General features: G+C 41.5%; 1 protein-coding gene across 3 annotated transcripts in view; it reads left to right on the top strand.

The window, feature by feature from the left end:
* FEZ1 (fasciculation and elongation protein zeta 1) overlaps positions 1-23,136 on the top strand; it is a 56,571-nt gene that overhangs the window by 5,096 nt on the left and 28,339 nt on the right. For all 3 annotated transcript variants that reach the window (XM_002754557.7, XM_035264998.3, XM_035264999.3), the window contains exons 2-3: positions 1,379-1,734; positions 9,259-9,358. In XM_002754557.7, the coding sequence (XP_002754603.1) occupies positions 1,424-1,734; positions 9,259-9,358 (411 nt within the window). In that variant the 5' untranslated portion in view covers positions 1,379-1,423. The remainder of the gene's footprint in view (positions 1-1,378; positions 1,735-9,258; positions 9,359-23,136) is intronic.

Genomic DNA, 23,136 nt, shown 5'->3' with positions numbered 1-23,136 from the left:
CACAGTTGGTGGGAACTGAAGGGAAGTTTGCATGTGCAGTGTCCCAGGGTGCAGTGCCCAAGATGATTATGGAGTATGGCTTTGGAGCACATAGGTAATTTGGTGTGTTTCTTATAGAATACAGGACAATAAATCATTTTGTTTATTCCTCTGCTCCTAGGTGTATGCTCTATGGGTGCGAAAACCTCAGGTGCTTGTCAGGGCACGGTGGCTCATACCTGTAATCCCAGCATTTTGGGAGGCTGAGGCAGGTAGATCAGCTGAGCTCAGGAGTTCGGGACCAGCTTGGGCAATACAGTCAAACCCTATCTCTACTAATAATACAAAAATTAGCCAGGTGTGATGGCACATGCCTATAATTGGGAGGCTGAGGCTCAAGGATCGCTTGAACCCCGCCTGAAATGTAGGTTGCAGTGAGTTGAGATTGCACCACTGCACACCAGCCTGGGCGACAGAATGAAGTTATGTCTCAAAAATAAAACAAAACAAAACAAAATAAAAACAACTCAGGCGCTTGTTGGAAAGTATTGATGTTTTATTAGTTTTTTTTTTTAAATAAAAGATAGAGATGGGGCCTCATTATGTTGGTCTTGAACTCCTGAGGGAACTCAAATGATCCTTCTGCCTCAGCCTTCCAAAGTGCTGGAATTATAGGCATGAGCCACCACATCCAGCCAGTGTTTTATTAGTTCTTATTATTTATTGATGAGGGTAGTAATATCTAGTTACATGAACCCTTATCCAAAACTCTTGGGGCCAGGCATGTTTTAGAATTCAGATTATTTCAGATTTTGGAAGGTAGTAATAAAATGCATATTCTGCATTTCATCCAGTGGGATCTGGGATAGCAATCTTTATAATTAAAAAGTTAACATTTCTGCAGCCAAACACACAAAACGGGATACACTGAAGCCATGAGCAGCTTTCTATTCATGTTGGTCAGGTTTAGTTGCCAGATGAGTTTAGATCATGTCACGTTTTGCCACCAAACAAGTCACAGAGAATTTTTAGCTTTTAGGTCACATAGTTAAGGCTGTGGATCTATGGTAATAGTAACAGTAATAATACTACTAAAATACCAACAGAAAGTATTCAACAATATTGGCATTTATTATCTTCCAGGCACTGTTTTAAGCACTCACCTGTGTTTACTCCTTTAGTCTTCTAGCAGCCCTTTGAGGTGAGTTGAGTATTATATCTGTCTTGAGAAGAATACGCAGCACAGAGCAGTTAGAGAATGCAAACCTAGATCTAGGTGTGGTCCAGGAGCTTCATACTTAACCACTGCCTCATCTTTTGGAATAGGGAATTGGAAGCAGGTGTGTCTCCAAAGTTAACTCCTGGTCTAAACTCACATTACGCTGTTTATTTCTTTTAGATAAACGCATCCTGAAAGTTGCCATTGTTCTTCTGTTGAGCAAGAATGGAGGCCCCACTGGTGAGTCTGGATGAAGAGTTTGAGGACCTTCGACCCTGCTGCTCGGAGGACCCAGAGGAGAAGCCCCGGTGTTTCTACGGTTCATCTCCCCACCATCTCGAGGACCCCTCCCTCTCTGAGCTTGAGAATTTTTCTTCTGAAATAATCAGCTTCAAGTCCATGGAGGACCTCGTGAATGAATTTGATGAGAAGCTCAATGTCTGCTTTCGGAACTACAACGCCAAGACCGAAAACCTAGCTCCCGTGAAGAACCAGTTACAGATCCAAGAGGAGGAGGAGACCCTTCAGGATGAGGAGTAAGAAGTCTTAATTGCCCTCTCCTGCTTCAGTCAAGAGCCCTGTAGTCCTTGGCTCCTTGACATAGTGCTAGTTTCTGTCTATAGGTTTATGGCCTATTGCTTACATTTTCATGTTGCCAGCGGAGCAGTGCCCTGGTACTTGCTGACATAGCTCTATGTATGTCCCTTTACAGTCCCCTGCGAAGAACTTTCTTAAATTGAAGTCTAGAGGAATGAAGGATTTTAGGTTTTCCTAGATACAAAATGGAATTTCAGGAGCACAGTAAATTTCAGGGTCTATCTTGAGCTGTCTTTGTATCAGTGGAAATCCAGCAAGATATTAGCAATAAAGGCCAGAAAAAATTAATTAACCATGATGGAGGAATCTATGTTACTGGACCAATTTGCTTCAAGAAACACCAGAAATACGAAAATCCCAGAATTGTTGACAGCCCCTCAGGCCTGGAGAGTTATCTACAGATGTTAGGATATATCCAAATAAGAAAGCATCTAACCTGAACTGAGAGCACAGGGAGCTACCCTGGACAATGTAAAAGTGGAAACTAGGTGATGTGGACTTTGAGTGTTTGGATTCCTTGTGTCACTTGCTAGCTACTTTCTAGGGTCTTAATAGTAGTCAAGAAAGGGGATCTGAGAAAAGTATTCTATCAGGAGGGACTAGAAAGAGAAGGGGGTAATATAAATTACATAAATTAAAGAAGGATGTTTTAGGCACTTAATAAAAATTCAGTGGTTTCCCCCCATCCTTGTTTGTTTTGAGACGAAGTCTCCCTCTGTCGCTCTGTCACCCGGGCTGGAGTGCAGTGGTGCGATCTCGGCTCACTGCAACCTCTGCTTCCCAGGTTCAAGCGATTCTCCTGCCTCAGCTTGCTGAGTAGCTGGGACTATAGGCATGTGCCACGATGTCTGGCTAATTTTTGTATTTGTAATAGAAATGGGGTTTTACCATGTTTTGTCAGGCTGGTCTTAAATTCCTGACCTCATGATCTGCCTGCCTCGGCCTCCCAAAGTGCTGGGATTACAGGTGTGAGCCACTGTGTCCGGCCCATCGAGGGGATATGTTTTAAGACCCCCAGTTAATGCCTGAAACTGCTGCTAGTACCAAACCCTATAAATATAATGTTTTTCCTACATGTACATACATATGATAAAGTTCACTTTATAAATTAGACACAGTAAGAGACTAACAACAGCTTACAGTAAAATAGAGCAATTATAACAATATACTGTAATAAAAGTCATGTGAATGTGGTCTCTCTTTCTCTCTCTCTTTCAAAATATTTCATTGTACTGTACAGCAGATAACCGAGCCCTTGGAAAGCAAAACCACAGATGGGGGGGACTACTGTCTATATGAGTTCCCTACAGAGATACAATGTGCGTCAGTTGTTCCTTAGCTATCATACAAGAAATGTCAAAGGCCAGGGAAGTCTGAAGCACCTGTGCTTTTGTTTCTCTTTTTGTGGATTTGAGTGGGAAGAATGGCCCACAAATAATGGGGTAAGAGGCATGTCCTAGAGGATTAGAACCTGACTGTATTTGGGAGAGGGTTGCTTATTTGATGATTGCTGTAAGACTCTACCTCAATGCATACAGGGGCCAAATATCTCTCTTATTCACTCTTATAACCGCACTGTCTAATACAGTGCTTGGTTTGTGGTAAGTGAGCAAATAATAGTTTTGAATGAAATATTGAACACTGAATAAACTAGATGAGTGATAATAGCTAGCCTTGTATGTACATGTAATGATTTCTAGGCCCACACCATTTCCCTCTTTTTTTTTTTGAGATGGAGTCTTGCTCTTGTCACCCAGGCTGGAGTGCAATGGCACGGTCTTGGCTCCCTGCAACCTCCACCTCCTGGGTTTAAGCAATTCTCCTGCCTCAGGCTCCTGAATAGCTGGGATTACAGGCACCTGCCACCATGCCAGACTAATTTTTGTATTTTTAGTAGAGACAGGGTTTTGCCATGTTGGCCAGGCTGGTCTCAAACTCCTGACTTCGAGATCTGCCTACCTTGGCCTCTCAGAGTGCTGTGATTACAGGCATAAGCCACGTAAAGAAGGAGGTGCCCAGCCTCCTTCTTTTCTTTTTAGCTAATGCTGGCCGGAAGTTATGATCACAGAGAACATTTCATTCTGTCAACCAGTACTATAGCTGTGGGCTATGTGTTTAAATTTTAAGTTTCAAACAGATTCTTTTAGATTCTGAGCCTGTTACCTGCTCAACATCTATAAGTCAAAAAAGAATGGCTCTGGGGCTTCTTTTTTATTCCAGTGCAGCAGCCAATGAACTAGAAACACGAAGACTATGAATTCTAATTTTGGTACATTCTCTAACTCTCTGGGTGACCTTGGGCAAGTCACTTAACTCTGGTTGACTGTGTAGGTCCTCATCTACGAAACCTCTAGAGCTCAATCTTGATGAAGCGAGGCTAAGGACTTGTAAAGAACCTAATTTCTTACCTCAGCCAGATGTGCTCTGAAAATGACATTTCAAGATTCGTCCCATTCCTTTTGTTTCCAACAAATTATTTAGCCCTTATGGAAGCCCCTCCTCTGCCTCATTAAGGATGAAGGCCCAATGAGCAGATTCTTACTGTCTTCTAGCACATTAGCAGAGGCCACTCAATGTTAATTACCATCACATGGGATTATTGGCCTTCTCAGCTGGACTTTTCTGACTTGACTGCCTCATTGACTGCCTCAGTTAAGAGACAAAAGGTTGAATAATTCCGTTGAGATAAAGTGTAATTTGGGGACAGCATAGTGGGGGAAGCTGGGAAGAGAAAAATTAACACAACACTTTCTAGGCATTCAGTTCTAAAAAGCCTCTTTATAATTTAAAATAAAAATCAGGATTCTGTTACACACTTTGTTTTATAGACACTATTCAGATATTTCAACTGTGAAATTATGGCTAAAAGTAAAGGAAAAGGATGATTTAATATCTCACCTGACTACAGTTCTCCTGAATGTATCTATAATATTATTGTTATACACTTCCTCAGGTTTAGTATTTAGAGGGCTGTTTCATCCACAAATGAATTAAAAGTGCTGTGGGTGGGTGTTAGAGATAAATAATAGAAGCTTAAAACAAAAGCAGGGAAATACTTGGTTAAATTGTCTCCTTAAAGACAGCACAAATCATAGAGCAAATGCAGTGATTCCCTTAGAAGTTTTCTTTTCTTTAGTCTTCATCTGGAACTATTTAGCCAAAAGGGGAGTTGGCTAAGATTTGTCAACTTTTCTCTGATTTGTCAGGGCATGGAAGTTCTAGGCATTAAAGGGGAGTCAGATTTGAATACATGCTTTTTGGTTTTGAATTTAGGAAATATCCCAGAATCTTTTCTTTGCTATATGTGATCACCGTCTTCCTTTGCTATAAGAGATTGGGCCGGGAGGTCAGCCTCTTAGAGGCCACTACAAAATGGAAATGGAAATGGACGGCCCTTAGCTTACCTCCTGCCTCACTGGGGATCTCTATCTACCCTCTTACAAGTACCCTGCAGACAGAGGGGCCAAACATGCAATGGCTGTTTCCTGTTCTTCACAGAGAATTGTTAAAGGTGATGTTAAAAATAAAGTGCACACGATAAACTGCCTGTCATGAGATGTTGAACACAAGTAAATACCAAATAGTCAGCTAGGGAAAGCTACATGTAACTGGGATTTTTAGAAAATTTAATTCTATTTAAACATTTGAAGACATCTAGAAAGTTGAGCAAAGGCATTAATGTGCTGCTAATAATTTCTACTTTCTCAACTTGAAGTGCAAAAATGTACTCAAATTAATAGACATTTGAGTGTGGATAGGCATGACTGGACACCAGCAAAACACTAGACAAGGGAAGTAGCCAGCCTTGAGGGAAATGTCAGCAAGCTAGAATTTTAATAATCCCCTTAAGCTGCCTGCTATATTGTCAGAAATAGGTATTTAAGGGTTTGCGTGTGTGTCAGGACTGATAGAGCCCTGTTGGCTATGTTGCCAGTTCCAGGCCCTGCAGCTCTTTGTACACATGTCCTGGCACCCCCCAGTCTCCACCCTACTCCACTGGGTTTGCTCATACTCTGCCAGCAGCCTTTCCCAAAGCTCCTGCTCTCTGTGGCGAAAGATACTTAAGTCAATTCTACAGGCATCTAAGCCCAAGCTATAAAATACGCACCTGAAAAAGTCTTTTCTGTTATATAGGGATGGAGACAGCAAATTGAATCTCAGGTGTCATGGCACCATAATGATAGGAACTGAGGCAACCTGCTTAATCTTAGTTCTTTGGTGAATGATAGAGGAGACAGCTTTCAAAGTCTTCTTTCCCCAAGGTAAGAGTAAATAGCAGGATGCTTCTCAGGAAAGTAAAACTTTACAGTCCACCTCCGGGCACTTACAAAAGCGGGGATGCACACTCCCAAGAACCCTGCTTATGATGGGATAGATGATGGGATAGACAGTCCTTCCAATTCTCTTCGCCGTAGAAAACTTTGTTCCTCACACCTCCAACCCCCATCCCCCGACCCCGCCCTGGCTGCCTCGGCTCCTCTGTGGCTGAGGCTGCTGGCTGCCAGCGTTCTGCCTGTGCCTTCCTTGTGCCCCTCCCTGGGCTGGAGATCTACATAGAAAGTGGTCGTTGACCCCTGCTACCTTTGCCATTCCTTTTTCTGTAGATCCATGAAAGCACCATGTCCAGAATCATTGTAGGTGTGGGTTTTTCAAGTAGAGCCAGTTTCTAAACTGGTCTTCTAGGTTATGATTAGGAACTTGGTATATTATTCTGATGCCCATGCCGATGCCAATTACATAATTCATAAAGAGTTGTAATTATTAAGTGGTTAGGAATATGGGCTCTGTAGCTGTGCTGCCTGAGTTCAAATCCCATCTTTGCCATTACTGGCAGTGTGAACTGAGACAAATGAATTAATTTCGCTGTTTCAATTTTTTCCTCATTAGTATCTGCCTTGCATAATTGTTGTGAAGAATGTATGAATCAATCCACGTTTAGAATCCAGTTTAGTGTAGTACGTGGTTCATAGTAAGTGCTCAGCAATTTTGGCTGCTATTGTTATTGCTAAACAGGCAGTGGATAAATATGGAAAGGATATGCAAATGATTATAAGGAGATGAAAGCTGCTTTATCTTAAAGGTTGTTTATAAACTTCAAAGGATAAAAAGTATGTCAGTAAGGAAAAAGGAAACCTGGACAAAATATGAAAGAGAACGAGAATGGTTTGAAATGCTGAAAAGATAAAAGTTTAGGGAATTGTCTCTAAAAATCTAGAATTAGAAGACAAAATTCAGAGCTTATCAGCAAAGGCTCAGATCTGCACTCGAAATGGTCCCAAGAGAGCCCCTGCTTATCACTCTAAGGATGTAAATAGTCTCAAAGTCATTGGAAAGTGTGTAGTTTGCTAAAGTTCTCAGCTTCCCTCCAGCCTGGGTGATATACAAAAGGCTCCTGCCTATTTTGGGCTTTGCTGAATTTCCTTTCTGCAGGCACTTTCTGTAGGGACAAATCTGAAGGTCAGTGCCTAGTATGCATGTTCATTCTTGCAGCAGAGAATGTAAAGCAGTGATGTAAAAAGTAGTCCTACAGTGACCTTTCCAGCGGGTGCAGTGCCTCGGAGTTTTGTCTTGGAGAAAGAAAATCCTATTTACTTCTTGGCTCTAGAATGCTAATGGTACTTGGATTTAGAATTAGCCTGGATTAATGCAGTTCTAATAGTGCCTGATGGAGATTAGGATATCACCCATGGTTTAAGAAGTCTGCTCTGAAATCCTGCTGCGTAGATGGCTAATGAGTACTTGATGAGTTCTCTCCAAAAGGTTTTCTTGTAATGGTAGAAAAATAATGAATAAGCAGATGCCTCTAGCACTGCCATTAAATTGTGTTTTCTTGGGTTCCTTTTATTTGTTCCATCACCAATTATATGCATTGTGCACTAAGAAAATCTCTACTTATACACGCATCTATCATGTGGCATTCTTGACATAAAATCAGGAATGTGACGTGATATATGGGCATTTTGTTTAGTTAATTGCGCCCTCATTACTTTCTGATTTCAAGTGTCTGTGTGCTGGTGTATATATACATATTTGCTTATTTTTAAAATCTTGCTCTCACAGGTCTCATTTGTGTTTGACATGCATAGGGACCTGAAGGAGATTGCTGCATAGAGTGCTATTTTATCATTACCATTATTTTACTTTTTTTTTAAGACAGGCTCTTGCTCTGTCGCCCAGGCTGGAGTGGCACAATCATGGCTCACTGCAACCTTGACTTCCTAAGGGTCTTCCCACGGCTCAGGCTATCCTCCCACTTCAACCCTTATGAGTAGCTGGGACTACAGGCCCATGCCACCATGCCTGGCTAATTTTTGTATTTTTTGTAGAGATAGAGTTTTACCATGTCGGCCAGTCTGGTCTTGAATTTCTGGAGTCAAGTGATCTGCTCATCTTGGCCTTCCAAAGTGCTGGTATTATAGGCATTTGCTACCCGCACCGGCCTTATTAATATTAACTCAGGTGCCACTGGCTTCCTTGGCAGTTATTATCTTAAGGGCGTTGTTTACTGATTTACATTAATCTCTTGGTATTGAATAATTTATGTATTTTCCTGATGTGTGTTTGTGACTTTAGAATTTTCCCCACCCTCCCTCCCATTTTTCCCTAAGAAATCTTTCTGAAATAAGGAATAAGAATTGTAGAAGTCCTTTCTTATAATGTACATATCAGAATTTTAAAAAGAAATGTAATAAATGTAGCTCCATCTTTCCCCACTAAACACAAATTGTGTAGACAGAGGTGTATTTATTGGTTTCTTTTATATATGGTATTTACCTTAGAGTGTCCGTGATGTTGGAATGACACAATGCAGGCTTTAGATTCTGCATCGCTAGCGGGCAGAATCTTGCAGCCCATGGGTTTGACAGAACATTTTGGATAGTGAGTAAGCACTCACAGCATTGGGATTACTCCCTTACCTACATCAGATGTCAAGGAGGGAATTCCTGATCATGTAGATTGCAGGCCTCTGAAACTGAAACGGTTATAAACTAGATAATGATCCTGATCTTAATGAGATTCAGCCAGAAAAATCTGTCCAAATCTCTCTGTCTCTAGCTCCTCTCTTTCTCTCTCTCCCTTTCTCTGTCTGTCTCTCTCTGCTCACAGGAAAAGAAACATGGGCATCTCAAATGTGAGCTATTTGGATGAGGGGCAGATTTATTTTCAGGGTCAGAGGCAGTTTGATTATAGACACTGCCATTTGTATCTCAACGGTAGGAAATTCCTCTTTCCTAAAGCAAACACCTTTCACACTGAAGCCCCTGGCCAGGCTCCATGCTCTTTCTTCCCTGTATGTGCCTCTGACTCAGTTGTTAAGCTGCTTTGCCACTGCATGCTGGAAGGCAGATGATCTCAGCCTGGCACACACAGAAGCCTCTCTCCTCTCCCAGCCCAGCTCTTCCTTCCTCCAGGCGGGGCCAGGCCACAGATGTGTGTTAATGAGAGCTTCTCTTTGTTTACAGGGTTTGGGATGCTCTGACAGACAATTACATCCCTTCACTCTCAGAAGACTGGAGGGATCCAAACATCGAGGCTCTGAATGGCAACTGCTCTGACACTGAGGTACCTCTCTGGGGCCCCTGGTTTAGCAGGACTTGAGAAGATGTGGAATCCAGTTAGAAAAACATTCAGTAACTCATCAGTCTTCCTCATTGTGTAATAAACCTCAAAACTGTTGATGGAGGCTCATGCCTATAATCCCAGCACTTTGGGGGACTGAGGTGGGTGATCACTTGGGTTCAGTAGTTTAAGACAAGCCTGGGCTACATGGTGAAACCCAACTCTACCAAAAATAAAAAAAAATTAGCCAGGCATGGCGGTGCATGCCTGTGGTTCCAGCTGCTCAGGAGACTGAGGTGGGAGGATTGCTTGAGCCTAGGAGGCTGAGGTTGTTGTGAGCTAAAATCATGCCACTGAACTCCAATCTAGATGACAGACTGAGACCCTATCTCAAAAAAAAAAAATTATTGTTGGGAAGGTAGGAGTTGTGGAGGAGGATGAAAAACAAGATAAGGAAGACATCCAGCATATCCAAGGTGACAGGAATGGTTATCTATGAAAAGCATAGACGCAGATCACTTCTGTTAGGTTGGTGCAAACGTAATTGTGTTTTTGCCGTTACTTTCAAGATTTCTAATCTGTGTACTACAACATGAAGAGTAAGGTGGCCTGAAATAAGAGGAGGAAATTCTCGCAGGCTTCTCTTGGGTTCAAATAATAATGGTGTTAAAACAATCAGGTTTTCCCATCTAAAGAACAGATCGGGCCTGAAATAAGAGGAGGAGTAAACTGTCACAGGCTTCTCTTGGTTCAGATAATGATGGTTTTGAAAAATCAGGGTTTCCATCTCAGATGAACAGTTCAGGCCCACCAAGAACAGTGCTGAGAACAAGTGCTGATGGATCTTGCACTTGACAACCGCCAGAGGCGGAGACCAGATATTAGTGATGTGGCCATACAATGGGGAAGAAGTCTTTCCTTTTTTTTCAGACAGGGTCTCACTCTGTTGCCTAAGCTGGTGTGCAGTGGTGCAATCTCGCCCACTACAGCTTCAACCTCTTGGGCTCAAGTGATCTTCCAGCCTCACCCCCATTCCCTCCCCAAGTATGTGGGACTACAGGCGCATGCCACCATGCCAAACTAATTTCTGTACTTTTTATAGAGATGGGATTTTCCCACCTTACCAAAGCTGGTTTCAAACTCCTGAGCTCAAGCAATCCACCCAATTCGACCTCCCAAAGTGTTGGGATTACATGCGTGAGTCACCATGCTGGCCTAGAATTCTTTATGAAACTCAACAAAGGGGATGTTTATGTGTCTGGGCCAGAGTCACACTCCATGAGTTACTGACTCCAAGGAAGAAAGTAGCCTAAGGGCTTCTGAAAAATAAAGATGATACTTGTTTTGAGTTGATTTGCAAAGGCCATGAAGGGGCCAAATTGCTCCTCCCAGCTGAATTCACATATGGAATAGTTTCTTAGTCAGTTTGGGCTGCTGTAACAGGATACGTTAGACTAAATAATTTATAAACAACAGAAATTGATTTTCACAGCTCTGGTGGCTGGGCATTCCAAGATCAAGGCACTGGCAGATTTAGTATCTGGTGAGGACCTGCTTTCTGGTTCACAGGTGGCACCTTCTCACTATGTCCCCACATGGTAGAAAGGTCTAAAGTGCCCTCTTGGGTCTCTTTTAGAAGGACACTTGTGGGCAGCCTCACCTCCATGATCTCATCACTTCCCACAAGGTCCCACCATCTAATACATCACTTTGGGCGTCAGGATTTCAACAAATGCATTTTGGGGCCGGGTGGGGGACGGAAATAAACATTCAGAGCATAGCAAAAGCTAAAATCATTTAATAGCTCTATGTTAAAAGCCAATTTCTGCCTCACTTGGTTTTCTAGTTTCAGCTGTGAAGGAAATTTGACAATTTATTGTCAGGAAGAGCTGTCACAGCCCTGTGGGCTCGGCAAGTGATAGAGCTTGATGGATCTAATTTTTCTAGTCCAAGTAAAAGAGCAAGAAACAGATTCCCCTTACTCAGCAATATATTTGTAAATGATTGCTCAAAATAGCACAGCAAAGAGATCAGCGGTTGACTGATTTGTTGAAATTGTAGCTGTATATATCCTTCTCTATTTGTCTAGTAATTAGCAACCTAAAGTTCTCAAAACCTCAAGGCTTCATTGACGGCAGCAGGTAAGATGGTGGCTTTGAGACTAAGATTTGCCACAAGCCTCCTCAGCACGGACACAGGAGACCGTGTCTCAGGTCCTATTTTGAACTCTTGGCTGTGAATTTTCTCTTGCAGTGCTTACAGGTTTGGTGCTTAGTAGTTACCCAAACCGCAAAGGAGATGGAGGCAATAATGGAATAAATCTAGTTACTGAAATTAAATCAGGTCCATCATGGTACAAAAGGCAGATTTTGCTTTGTTATCTCTTTTGCCACCTTTCCGACTCATTTTGTGGATTAAGCCAAAGGATATATAAGATAGCCTGCCCTTCAGAAGGACTTTAATTTATCCTCATTTCCAGAGTTCCCTCAAGAGGGTTAATATTTCAGGGCGAATTGAATGACCCTGAGAAGGATGATCTTGAGCTCTGTTCCTTGTAGTATTTCTTCTGTCTAACCCATGGGAAAAGGACAGCGTAGCAAAAGTAGATGGATTAAGGCTGTTTTATTTCATCCTCTTTTATTATCTGGATTAATTACAGCAGGAGCCCTATTAACCACCCTCAATTTAAACGATTCACCAGATTAACCAGTGCTCTAGATTCCTTCTGTAAAACATAAGACCAAAGCCCTTGACACGCAGAATGTGCACAGCTGTGAAGCTTCTCTCTAGTGAGCCCTCATACCTCCACCTAAGTGGTCCTTTTTTTTCCTTTTTTTTTGAGATGACTTCTCGCTATGTCACCCAGGCTGGAGTGCAGTGGTGTGACCTTGGCTCACTGTAACCTCTGCCTCCCGGGTTCAAGCTATTCTCTCACCTCAGCTTCCTGAGTAGCTGGGATTATAGGCACCTACCATAATGCCTAGCTAATTTTTGTATTTTTGTAGAGACAGGGTTTCGCCGTGTTGCCTAGGCTGGTCTTGAACTCCTGACCTGAGGTGATCCACCCTCCTTGGCCTCCCAAAGTGCTGGAATTACAGCCGTGAGCCACTGCGCCCTGCCAAGTGGTCCATTTTTAAGAATCAGTTGTTCCCAAACCTGTTTGTGCTGTCCTTGTGACTGAACTAAGTAATTGAATTAAAGATTATACAAACTATTGAATTGTCATTACAAAGGGAGTGATTTTTTGTTAAAATCAAAGCAACACACCTACATAGTTTCAAAAGTTAAATAATGCTTTGAAAGTAATGAACTGTAAGTACAAGACAAAACAATCCCCCACAACAGTAGACAGTAGACCCCTGCCTTGTCTTTCCCCTCTCCATAGAGGCAACTGCTTGCATTTCTTTTAACTTTTTTTTTTTACCTGTTGCTCCAGTTTTATAGTGGGGCCATGTGGGGCCACATTGGGAGGCTCCAGTGTCCTCTGGAGACCGAAGGTGCCAGGTCAGTGCCTCAGGAAAGACAAGACGGGGTAAATAGTTTGGGACTGGCTAGTTTGAATAATTTCTGCAAGCTGTAAACACTAGACAAGATCCTTAGTGCCTAGTACCTGACCCTGGGATGACTAAGGCAGAGAACTTTGCTTCCTGGGTTGTAGAGGTCAGGCAGAAGGGGCAGGGCTCAGTCTTGGTTAGTTTGCGTATAGAAGGCATGCTGAACCCTTTGCTATCTCTAAGAATTGGCTAGTTTTTTTTTTTTTTTTTTGAGATGGAGTCATGCTCTGTGGTGCCATCTTGGCTCAATGCAACCTCCACCTCCCAGGTTCAAGCGATTGTCCTGCCTTAGCCTCCCAAGTAGCTGGGATTAAAGGCATGTGCCATGACGCATGGTTAATTTGTTGTTGTTGTTGAATTTAGTATAAACAGGGTTTTACACGTTGGTCAGGCTGGTCTCGAACTTCTGATCTCAAGTGAGCCACCCACCTTGGGCTCCCAAATGCTGGGATTATAGGAGTGAGGCACCACACCCAGCCAGAACTGGCTAATCTTGAAGGTACAGTCTCTCCTCACCAGAAAGGTCTTAAAAATGTTAAAAATCATAATTTTCAAAAAAATTAAAAGTATAAATAATACAATGCTTAAAGAAATCATGTACTGTATGTGTCAATTCCATGTTGTTTTCTTGAAAACATCTCAATTAGTTTTTCCATCTTTCTTCTACAAACTGGTCTGGTCATTCGCTAGAGCTGCACAGCTGCTGTCTGGAGAATGTCCTTCCCCTTCATGCTGGGGATTCTTCTTGCCTTCCTCTCCTGTCCTCTGGTTGCCATATTTTAAAAATCTTTGTTGATATAGTTCCTTGTTTTGGTGAAAAAAAAAACACAACAAACCAAACCATTCAGCATATTTTTGCGAAATGGGTACAGAGGAAATGGTTTTTAGGATATACAAGAACATTTTTATTCACCTGACATGTACCTGATTGAGAGTTTCATTGATAGATTGTTATTCTAGGTTGCAAAAAAGTTTTGAGTTAACATTTTGAAGGCTTTGTTCTCTTCTAGCATTAAGTCGTGTTGAGAAACCCCAGATCTGTTCTGATTCTTTTTTTTTTGCTGACTCTCTTCTCCACCTTTAGATTCCTGCTCCTTTATTATATGACTTTTTGGCTCTCTCTGGAAGCTTTGAGGATGTTCTCCTTTTCCTTTCTCATTTGAAATTTTACAATAATGTGTTTTAGAATCAGGGTTTTTTTTTTCATTCGTTATGTTATACTCAGTGAATCCTTTCAAACTAGAAGCTCATGACTTTAAATTGTGACATGCTTTCTTGTTATTTTTCTAAAGATTTATTATTTCTGTTTACTGCCTCTGTGGAGATGATTATATAGCTTTTCTCCTTTATGATGTTAATGTGATGAATTTCATAAATTAATTTGCAAATGTCAACTCAACCATGCATTTTTGAGATACACACAACTTGGTCATGATGTATTACCATTTTATTTTATTTTTTCCCCTCATATCTTTATGGAAAGATAATTGGCATATAATGAACTGCACATATTAAAGTGGGCAATTTGGTAAATTTTGACATCTGGATACATCTGCAAAACCATCACCATAATCAAGATATTCAACATATGCATCATCCCTCTCTCTCACCGCCCAATCTCTGGGCAACCACTTATCTGCTTTCTGTCATTGTAGATTAGTTTCCATTTTCTAGAATTTTGCATAAATGGAATCATGCAATAGATACCTTTTCTTTTGTCTGGCTTATTAAATTTTGTGTAATTAGATATTCATCTATGTTTTTAAGTATAGCAACAGTTCATTTCTTTTTATTGTTTGGTAGTAGTCTATTGTATGGATATACCACAATTTGCTTGTTCATTTGCTTACAGATGAAGGTTTTTTCTACTTTTTTGCATACTGCAAATGAAGCTGCTATGAACATTCTTGTGTAGGTCTTTGTGTGAACATATGCTTCCATTTCTGTTTGATAAAAATCTATGTGTGGAATGTCTGAGTCATATGGTAGGTGTACGTTCAACTTGTTTTTTTAACTTTTATTTGAAGTTCAGGAATACATGTGCAGGTTTGTTATACAGGTAAATATGTGTCATGGGCGTCTGTTGTACAGATCATTTCATCACCCAGGTATTAATCCTAATACCCATTAGTTGCTTTTCCTGATCCTCTCCCTCTTTCCACCCTCCATCCTCCAATAGGGCCCAGTGTGAATTGTTTCCTTCTGTGTGTCCATGTGTTCTCATCATTTGGTTCCCATGTTTAACTTTTTTTTTTTAATGGTTTTGCTCAGTTTCTGCAAAGTGCAGTTGGCATTCTTTTTTTTCTTTTATTTATTGCATTTTAGGTTTTGGGGTACATGCATAGGTACACACGTGGCAGTGTGATTTGCTGTCTTTCTCCCCTTCACCCACATCTGGCATTTCTCCCCATGCTATCCCTCCCCAGTTCCCCTCCTCTATTCCCACCATCCCCAATAGACCCCAGTGTGTAGTGCTCCCCTCCCTGTGTCCATGTGTTCTCATTGTTCATCACCCACCTATGAGTGAGAACATGCAGTATTTTATTTTCTGTTCTTGTGTCAGTTTGCTGAGAATGATAGTCTCCAGATTCATCCATGTCCCTACAAAGGACACGAACTCATCGTTTTTGATGGCTGCATAATATTCCATGGTGTATATGTGCCACATTTTCCCAGTCCAGTCTATCATCGATGGGCATTTGGGTTGGTCTTTGCTATTGTAAACACTGCTGCAATGAACATTCGTGTGCATGTGTCCTTATAGTAGAACGATTTATAGTCCTTTGGATATATACCCAGTAATGGGATTGCTGGGTCAAATGGAATTTCTATGTCTAGGTCCTTGAGGAATCGACACACTGTCTTTCTTTTCAATGGTCGAACTAATTTACACTCCCACCAACTGTGTAAAAGTGTTCCTATTTCTCCACATCCTCTCCAGCATCTGTTGTCTCCAGATTTTTTAATGATCGCCATTCTAACTGGCATGAGATGGTATCTCAATGTAGTTTTGATTTGCATTTCTGTGATGACCAGTGATGTTGAGCATTTTTTCATATGTTTGTTGGCCTCATGTATGTCTTCTTTTGTAAAGTGTCTGTTCATATCCTTTGCCCATTTTTGAATGGACTTGTTTGTTTTTTTCTTGTAAATCTGTTTGAGTTCTTTGTAAATTCTGGATATCAGCCCTTTGTCAGATGGGTAAACTGCAAAAATGTTTTCCCATTCTATTGGTTGCCGATTCACTCTAGTGACTGTTTCTTTTGCTGTGCAGAAGTTGTGGAGTTTGATTAGGTCCCATTTGCCTATTTTGGCTTTTGTTGCCAATGCTTTTGGTGTTTTGGTCATGTGGTCCTTGCCTACTCCTATGTCCTGAATGGTTTTGGCTAGATTTTCTTCTAGGGTTTTTATGGTGCCAGGTCTTATGTTTAAGTCTTTAATCCATCTGGAGTTAATTTTAGGGTAAAGTGTCAGGAAGAGGTCCAGTTTCTGCTTTCTGCACATGGCTGGCCAGTTTTCCCAACACCATTTATTAAACAGGGAATCCTTTCTCCATTGTTTGTTTTTGTCAGGTTTATCAAAGACTGTATGGTTGTAGATATGTTGTGTTGCCTCTGATGCCTCTGTTCTGTTCTATTGGTCTATATCTCTGTTTTGGTACCAGTACCATGCTGTTTTGATTACTGTAGACTTCTAGTATAGTTTGAAGTCCGGTAGTGTGATGCCTCTTGCTGTGTTCTTTTTGCTTAGAATTGACTTGGCTATGCGGGCTCTCTTTTGGTTCCATATGAAGTTTTAGGTGGTTTTTTCCAGTTCTGTGAAGAAGGTCATTGGTAGCTTGATGGGGATAGCGTTGAGTCTGTATATTACTTTGGGCAGCCTGGCCATTTTCACGATAATCATTCTTCCTAACCATGAACATGGAATGTTTCTCCATCTGTTTGTGTCCTCTCTTATTTCGTTGAGCAGTGGTTTGTAGTTCTCCTTGAAGAGTTCCTTTATGTTCCTTGTTAGTTGTATTCCTAGGTATTTTATTCTTTTTGTAGCAATTGTGAATGGCAGTTCGTTCTTGATTTGGCTCTCTTTAAGTCTGTTATTGGTGTATAGGAATGCTTGTAATTTTTGCAGATTGATTTCATATCCTGAGACTTTGCTGAAGTTGCTTATCAGTTTCAGGAGTTTTTGGGCTGAGACGATGGGGTCTTCTAGATATACTATCATGTCATCTGCAAATAGAGACAATTTGGCTTCCTCCTTTCCTATTTGAATACCCTTTATTTCTTTTTCTTGCCTGATTGCTCTGGCTAGAACTTCCAGTACTATATTAAATAGGAGTGGTGAGAGAGGGCATCCTTGTCTACTGCCAGATTTCAAAGGGAATGCTTCCAGTTTTTGCCCATTCAGTATGATATTGGCTGTTGGTTTGTCATAAATAGCTTTTATTATTTTGAGATACGTTCCATCAATACCGAGTTTATTGAGGGTTTTTAGCATTAAGGGCTGTTGAATTTTGTCAAAGGCCTTCTCTGCATCAATTGAGATAATCATGTGGTTTTTGTTTTTGGTTCTGTTTATATGATGAAATACGTTTATAGACTTGCATATGTTGAATTAGCCTTGCATCCCTGGGATGAATCCTACTTGATCATGGTGGATAAGCTTTTTGATGTGCTGTTGCAATTGGCTTGTCAGTATTTTATTGAAGATTTTTGCATCTATGTTCATCATGGATATTGGCCTGAAGTTTTCTTTTCTTGTTGAGTCTCTTCCAGGTTTTGCTATCAGGATGATGTTGGTCTCATAAAATGATTTGGGAAGGATTCCCTCTTTTTGGATTATTTGGAATAGTTTCAGAAGGAATGGTAATAGTTCCTCTTTGTGTGTCTGGTAGAATTCAGCTGTGAACCCATCTGGACCTGGGCTTTTTTTGTGTGGTAGGCTCTTAATTGCTGCCTCAACTTCAGATCTTGTTATTGGTCTATTCATAGTTTCAGCTTCTTCCTGGTTTAGGCTTGGGAGGACACAAGTGTCCAGGAATTTATCCATTTCTTCTAGATTTACTAGTTTATGTGCATCAAGTTGTTTGTAATATTTTCTGATGATGGTTTGAATTTCTGTGGAATCTGTGGTGATTTCCCCTTTATCGTTTTTTATTGCATCTATTTGGTTATTTTCTCTTTACTTTTTTATCAATCTGGCTAGTGGTCTATTTTGTTGATGTTTTCAAAAAAACAGCTCTTGGATTTATTGATTTTTTGAAGGGTTTTTCATGTCTCTATCTCCTTCAGTTCTGCTCTGATCTTAGTTATTTCTTGTCTTCTTCTAGGTTTTGAGTTTTTTTGATCTTGCTTCTCTAGCTCTTTCAATTTTGACGTTAGGGTGTCAATTTTGGATCTCTCCACTCTTCTCATGTGGCCACTTATTGCTATATATTTTCCTCTAGAGACTGCTTTACATGTGTCCCAGAGATTCTGGTATGTTGTGTCTTCGTTCTCGTTGGTTTTGAAGAACTTCTTTATTTCTGCCTTCATTTCATTGCTTATCCAGTCAACATTCAAGAGCCAGTTGTTCAGTTTCCATGAAGCTGTGCAGTTCTGTGTTAGTTTCTGAATTCTGAGTTCTAACTTGATTGCACTATGGTCTGAGAGACTGTTTGTTATGATTTCAGTTGTTTTGCATTTGCTGAGGAGTGCTTTACTTCCAATTATGTGGTCAGTTTTAGAGTAGGTGTGATGTGGTGCTGAGAAGAATGTATATTCTGTGGATTTGGGGTGGAGAGTTCTGTAAATGTCTATCAGGTTTGCTTGTTCCAGGTCTGAGTTCAAGTCCTGAATATCCTTGTTAATTTTCTGTCTGATTGATCTGTCTAATATTGACAGTGGAGTGTTAAATTCTCCCACTATTATTGTGTGGAAGTCTAAGTCTCTTTGTAAGTCATTAAGAACTTGCCTTATATATCTGGGTGCTCCTGTATTGGGTCCATATATATTTAGGATTGTTAGCTCTTCTTGTTGTATCGATCCTTTTGCCATTATGTAATGTCCTTCTTTGTCTCTTTTGATCTTTGTTACTTTAAAGTCTATTTTATCAGAGATGAGAATTGCAGCTCCTGCTTTTTTTTTTTTTTGCTCTCCATTTGCTTGGTAAATCTTCCTCCATCCCTTTATTTTGAGCCTTTGTGTATCCTTGCATGTGAGATGGGTTTCCTGGATACAGCACACCGATGGGTTTTGGCTTTTTATCCAATTTGCCAGTCTGTGTCTTTTGATTGGTGCATTTAGCCCATTTACATTTAGAGTTAATACTGTTATGTGTGAATTTGATACTGCCATTTTAATTCTAGCTGGCTGTTTTGCCTATTAGTTGATGCAGATTCTTCATTATGTTGATGCTCTTTAGCATTTGCTATGTTATTGGAATGGCTGGTACTGGTTGTTCCTTTCTTTTTTTTTTTTTGATACAGAGTTTTGCTCTTGTTACCCAGGCTGGAGTGCAGTGGTGCAATCTCAGCTCACTGCAACCTCCGCCTCCTGCGTTCAGGCAATTCTCCTGCCTCAGCCTCCCAAGTAGCTGGGATTACAGGCACATGCCACCATGCCCAGCTAATTTTTTGTATTTTTTGTAGAGACGGGGTTACACCATGTTAACCAGGATGGTCTCGATCTCCTGACCTCGTGATCCACCCTCCTCTGGTGGATCCTCGGCCTCCCAAAGTGCTGGGATTAAAGGCTTGAGCCACCGCGCTTGGCCGGTTGTTCCTTTCTATGTGTAGTGCCTCTTTCAGGAGCTCTTGTAAAGCAGGACTGGTTGTGACAAAATCTCTGAGTACTTGCTTGTTCACAAAGGATTTTATTTTTCCTTCACTTATGAAGCTTAGTTTGGCTGGATATGAAATTCTGGGTTGAAAGTTCTTTTCTTTCACGGTGTTGAATATTGGCCCCCACTCTCTTCTGGCTTGTAGGGTATCTGCCAAGAGATCTGCTGTGAGTCTGATGGGCTTCCCTTTGTGGGTGACCCGACCTTTTTCTCTGGATGCTGTTAGCATTTTCTCCTTTATTTCAACCCTGGTGAATCTGACGATTATGTGCCTTGGGGTTGCTCTTGTTGCGGAATATCTTTGTGGTGTTCTCTGTATTTCCTGGACTTGAATATTGGCCTGCCTTGCTAGGTTGGGGAAATTTTCCTGGATAATATCCTGAAGAGTATTTTCCAGCTGGGATTCATTCTCTTCGTCACATTCAGGTACACCTATCAAACATAGATTAGGTCTCTTCACATAGTCCCACATTTCTTGGAGACTGTTCATTCCTTTTTGCACTTTTTTCTCTAATCTTGCCTTCTCGTTTTATTTCGTTGAATTGGTCTTCGACCTCTGATATCATTTCTTCTGGTTGGTCATTTTGGCTGTTGAGATTTGTACATGCTTGGCGAAGTTCTCGTGTTTTTCAGCTCCATCAATTCACTCATATTCCTCTCTAAGTTGTCCATTCTTGTTATCATTTCCTCAAATATTTTTTCAAGGTTCTTATTTTCTTTGCATTGAGTTAGAACATGTTCTTTTAGCTCACAGAAGTTTCTCATTACCCACATTCTGAAATCTGATTCTGTCATTTCATCACACTCATTCTCCATCCAGCTTTGTTCCCTTGCTGGTGAGGGGTTGTGGTCCCTTGTAGGAGGTGAGGTGTTCTGGTTTCAGGTGTTTTCCTCCTTTTTGTGCTGGTTTCTTCCCATCTTTGTGGATTTATCCACCTGTTGTCTGTGTAGTTGCTGATTTTCAGATTGGGTCTCTGAGTGGATGTCCAGATTGTTGATGATAAAGTTATTTCTGTTTCTTAGTTTTTCTTCTAACAGTCTGGCCCCTCTGCTGTGGTCCACTCCAGGGCCTGCTTGCCTGGGGAACACCTATAGCAGCTACGGAACAGCAAGGGTTGCTACAAGTTTCTTCTTCTGCTATCTTTGTCCCAGAATGATGCCTACCAAATGTCAGTCTGATCAGTCCTTTGTGAGGTGGCTCTTTGGATATATGGGGGTCAGGGAGCTGCTTGAGGAGACTGTCTGTACTTTCCTTATAGGACCTCAAGTGCTGAGCTGTGAGCTCCGTTGTTCATTCAGGGCTGCTAGGCAGATACATTTAAGTCTGTTGCAGCAGAACTCATAAAACCTATTTTTTTCCTCAGGTGCTCTGTCCCGGGGACTTAGGGCTTTATTTATGAGTATCCATTGCACTGTCCTGCCCAGCGATGAGGCAATCTAGTCACTGCCTGCCTGCAGAGGTTATGCTGAGCTGCTCTGGGCTGAGCCCTGCTGCTGTGGGCTCCGCCCTGCTGCCATGGGCTCCGCCCTGCTGCCGTGTGTAATTCCCTGTAGTCCTGTTTATATGGGTGTGGTTAGAACTGCCATGGCAATGGTGGCCTGCCTCTGTAATGGCAGACTCTGTTATGGCAGGTTGCCTCGTCAACGGTGGGTTGCCTCTGCAGCGGCAGGCTGTGTCAGCAATGGCGGAGTACCTTTGTAAGGGTGAAGTGCCTCAGTAATGGTGGACGCCCCTCCCCCACTGAGCTGCACCATCCTGGATTCAGCTGTGCTTGCTGTGAAACTCTCAACCCCGAGCATTTCCAATTACTGTTTTGTTCGTTTTTGTGGGGTTGGGACCCGCCGAGCCTGATCACCTGGCTCCCTGCCTCAGAGCCCTTTTTTTTTTAAGTTGAACAATTGACTCTCTCCCAGGTGTTCCAGTCACCTGCTGAAAGAGCGCCAGGATCTGTGTGATTTCCCATGCGGTGACCCACTGCACCGGCTGAAACAACATCACTGCCCGGGAATCTCCTGTCCTGGCTTACTGTTTAGGTCCCGTTTAATCAGATGAATGTGCTAATTTGCCTTCTGAAGTCTCAAATTGCCGGTTTAACAGGGCACCCTAGACCCGTGTATTTCGTACGGAATGCCGCTGTGCTGCCGCTCCAGTCGAACAGCCATGCCGGCCTAAACAGCCACACTGGTGGCCCGTGGGGCTCCTACACCTGGGAATCTCCTGGTCTGTGGGCAATAAAGATCCATCTGGAAATGCGGCATCCACTCACCCTCTGCGCTTTCACTGGGAGCTGCAATCCTGAGTTGCTCCTATAGCACCATCTTCTCCTCTCTCCCCCATGTTTAACTTTTTAAGGAACTACCAACTGTTTTCCAGTTTGAGAGCTGTAATTGTCCCATATTTTCACCAACACTCTTTATGGACAATCTTTAAAATTTAGACATCTTCATGGGTAGTAAAAAAATTGATAATTTATTTCACTTTTAATTTGCTTTTCTCTAGTGACATAGGATATTGAGCATCTTTCCAAATGATTATTTACTCTGTGTGTGTGTGTGTGTGTGTGTGTGTGTGTGTGTGTAAGATGGGGTCTTGTTGTGTTGCCCAGTCTGGAGGGCAGTGGCTCAATCTCAGCTCACTGCAACCTCCACCTCCCAGGCTCAAGCAATTTTCCCAACTCAGCTACCCAAGTAGCTGGGACCACAAGTGCACACCGCCATGCCAAGCTAATTTTTGTATTTTTAGTGGAGACGAGGTTTCACCATGTTGCCTAGGCTGGTCTCAAATTCCTGAGCTCAAGTGATCTGCCTGCCTTGGCCTCCCAAAATTCTGGGATTTCCGGCGTGATTATGCCTGGCCTGTATGTCATCTTTGGTGAAGTGCCTCTTCAGATCTTTTGTTCATTTTCTTAGTACATTGTTTGTGTTCTTAGGATTTAGTTGTAAGAGTTTCTTATAAATTCTAGATAAAAATTCTTTGTTAAATGTATGTTTTACAAATATTTTCTCCTAGTCTATAGGTTGCCTTTAAATTTTCTTAACATTATCTTTTGAATAGCAAATGTTTTTTAAATGCAATGAAGGCTGAGTGTGGTGGCTCATGCTTGTAATCCCAGCACTTTGGGAAGCTGAGGTAGGCAGATAGCTTGAGGCCAGAGTTAAAGACCAGACTGGGCAACATAGTGAGAGCCCTCTCAAAAAGAAAAATTAAATGTGATGAAGTGCAATTTATTGATATTTTCCTTTTTATACTTTGTGTTTATGTTGTATTTAAGAAATCTTTGTTAAACTCAAGATCACTAAGGTTTTTTTCTTAAGTTTTCTTCTAGAAGTTTTATAATTTTAGCTCTTGTATTTAGGTCTATGATCCATGTCAAATTAGTTTCTTTCTTTCTTTTTTTTCTTTGAAATGGA

This window comes from Callithrix jacchus, chromosome 10 (genome assembly GCF_049354715.1).
Source record: "Callithrix jacchus isolate 240 chromosome 10, calJac240_pri, whole genome shotgun sequence".
Lineage (NCBI taxonomy): Eukaryota > Metazoa > Chordata > Mammalia > Primates > Cebidae > Callithrix > Callithrix jacchus.
The sequence above is the reverse complement of the archived record's forward strand: the minus strand, read 5'-3'. Positions and strand labels throughout refer to the sequence as shown.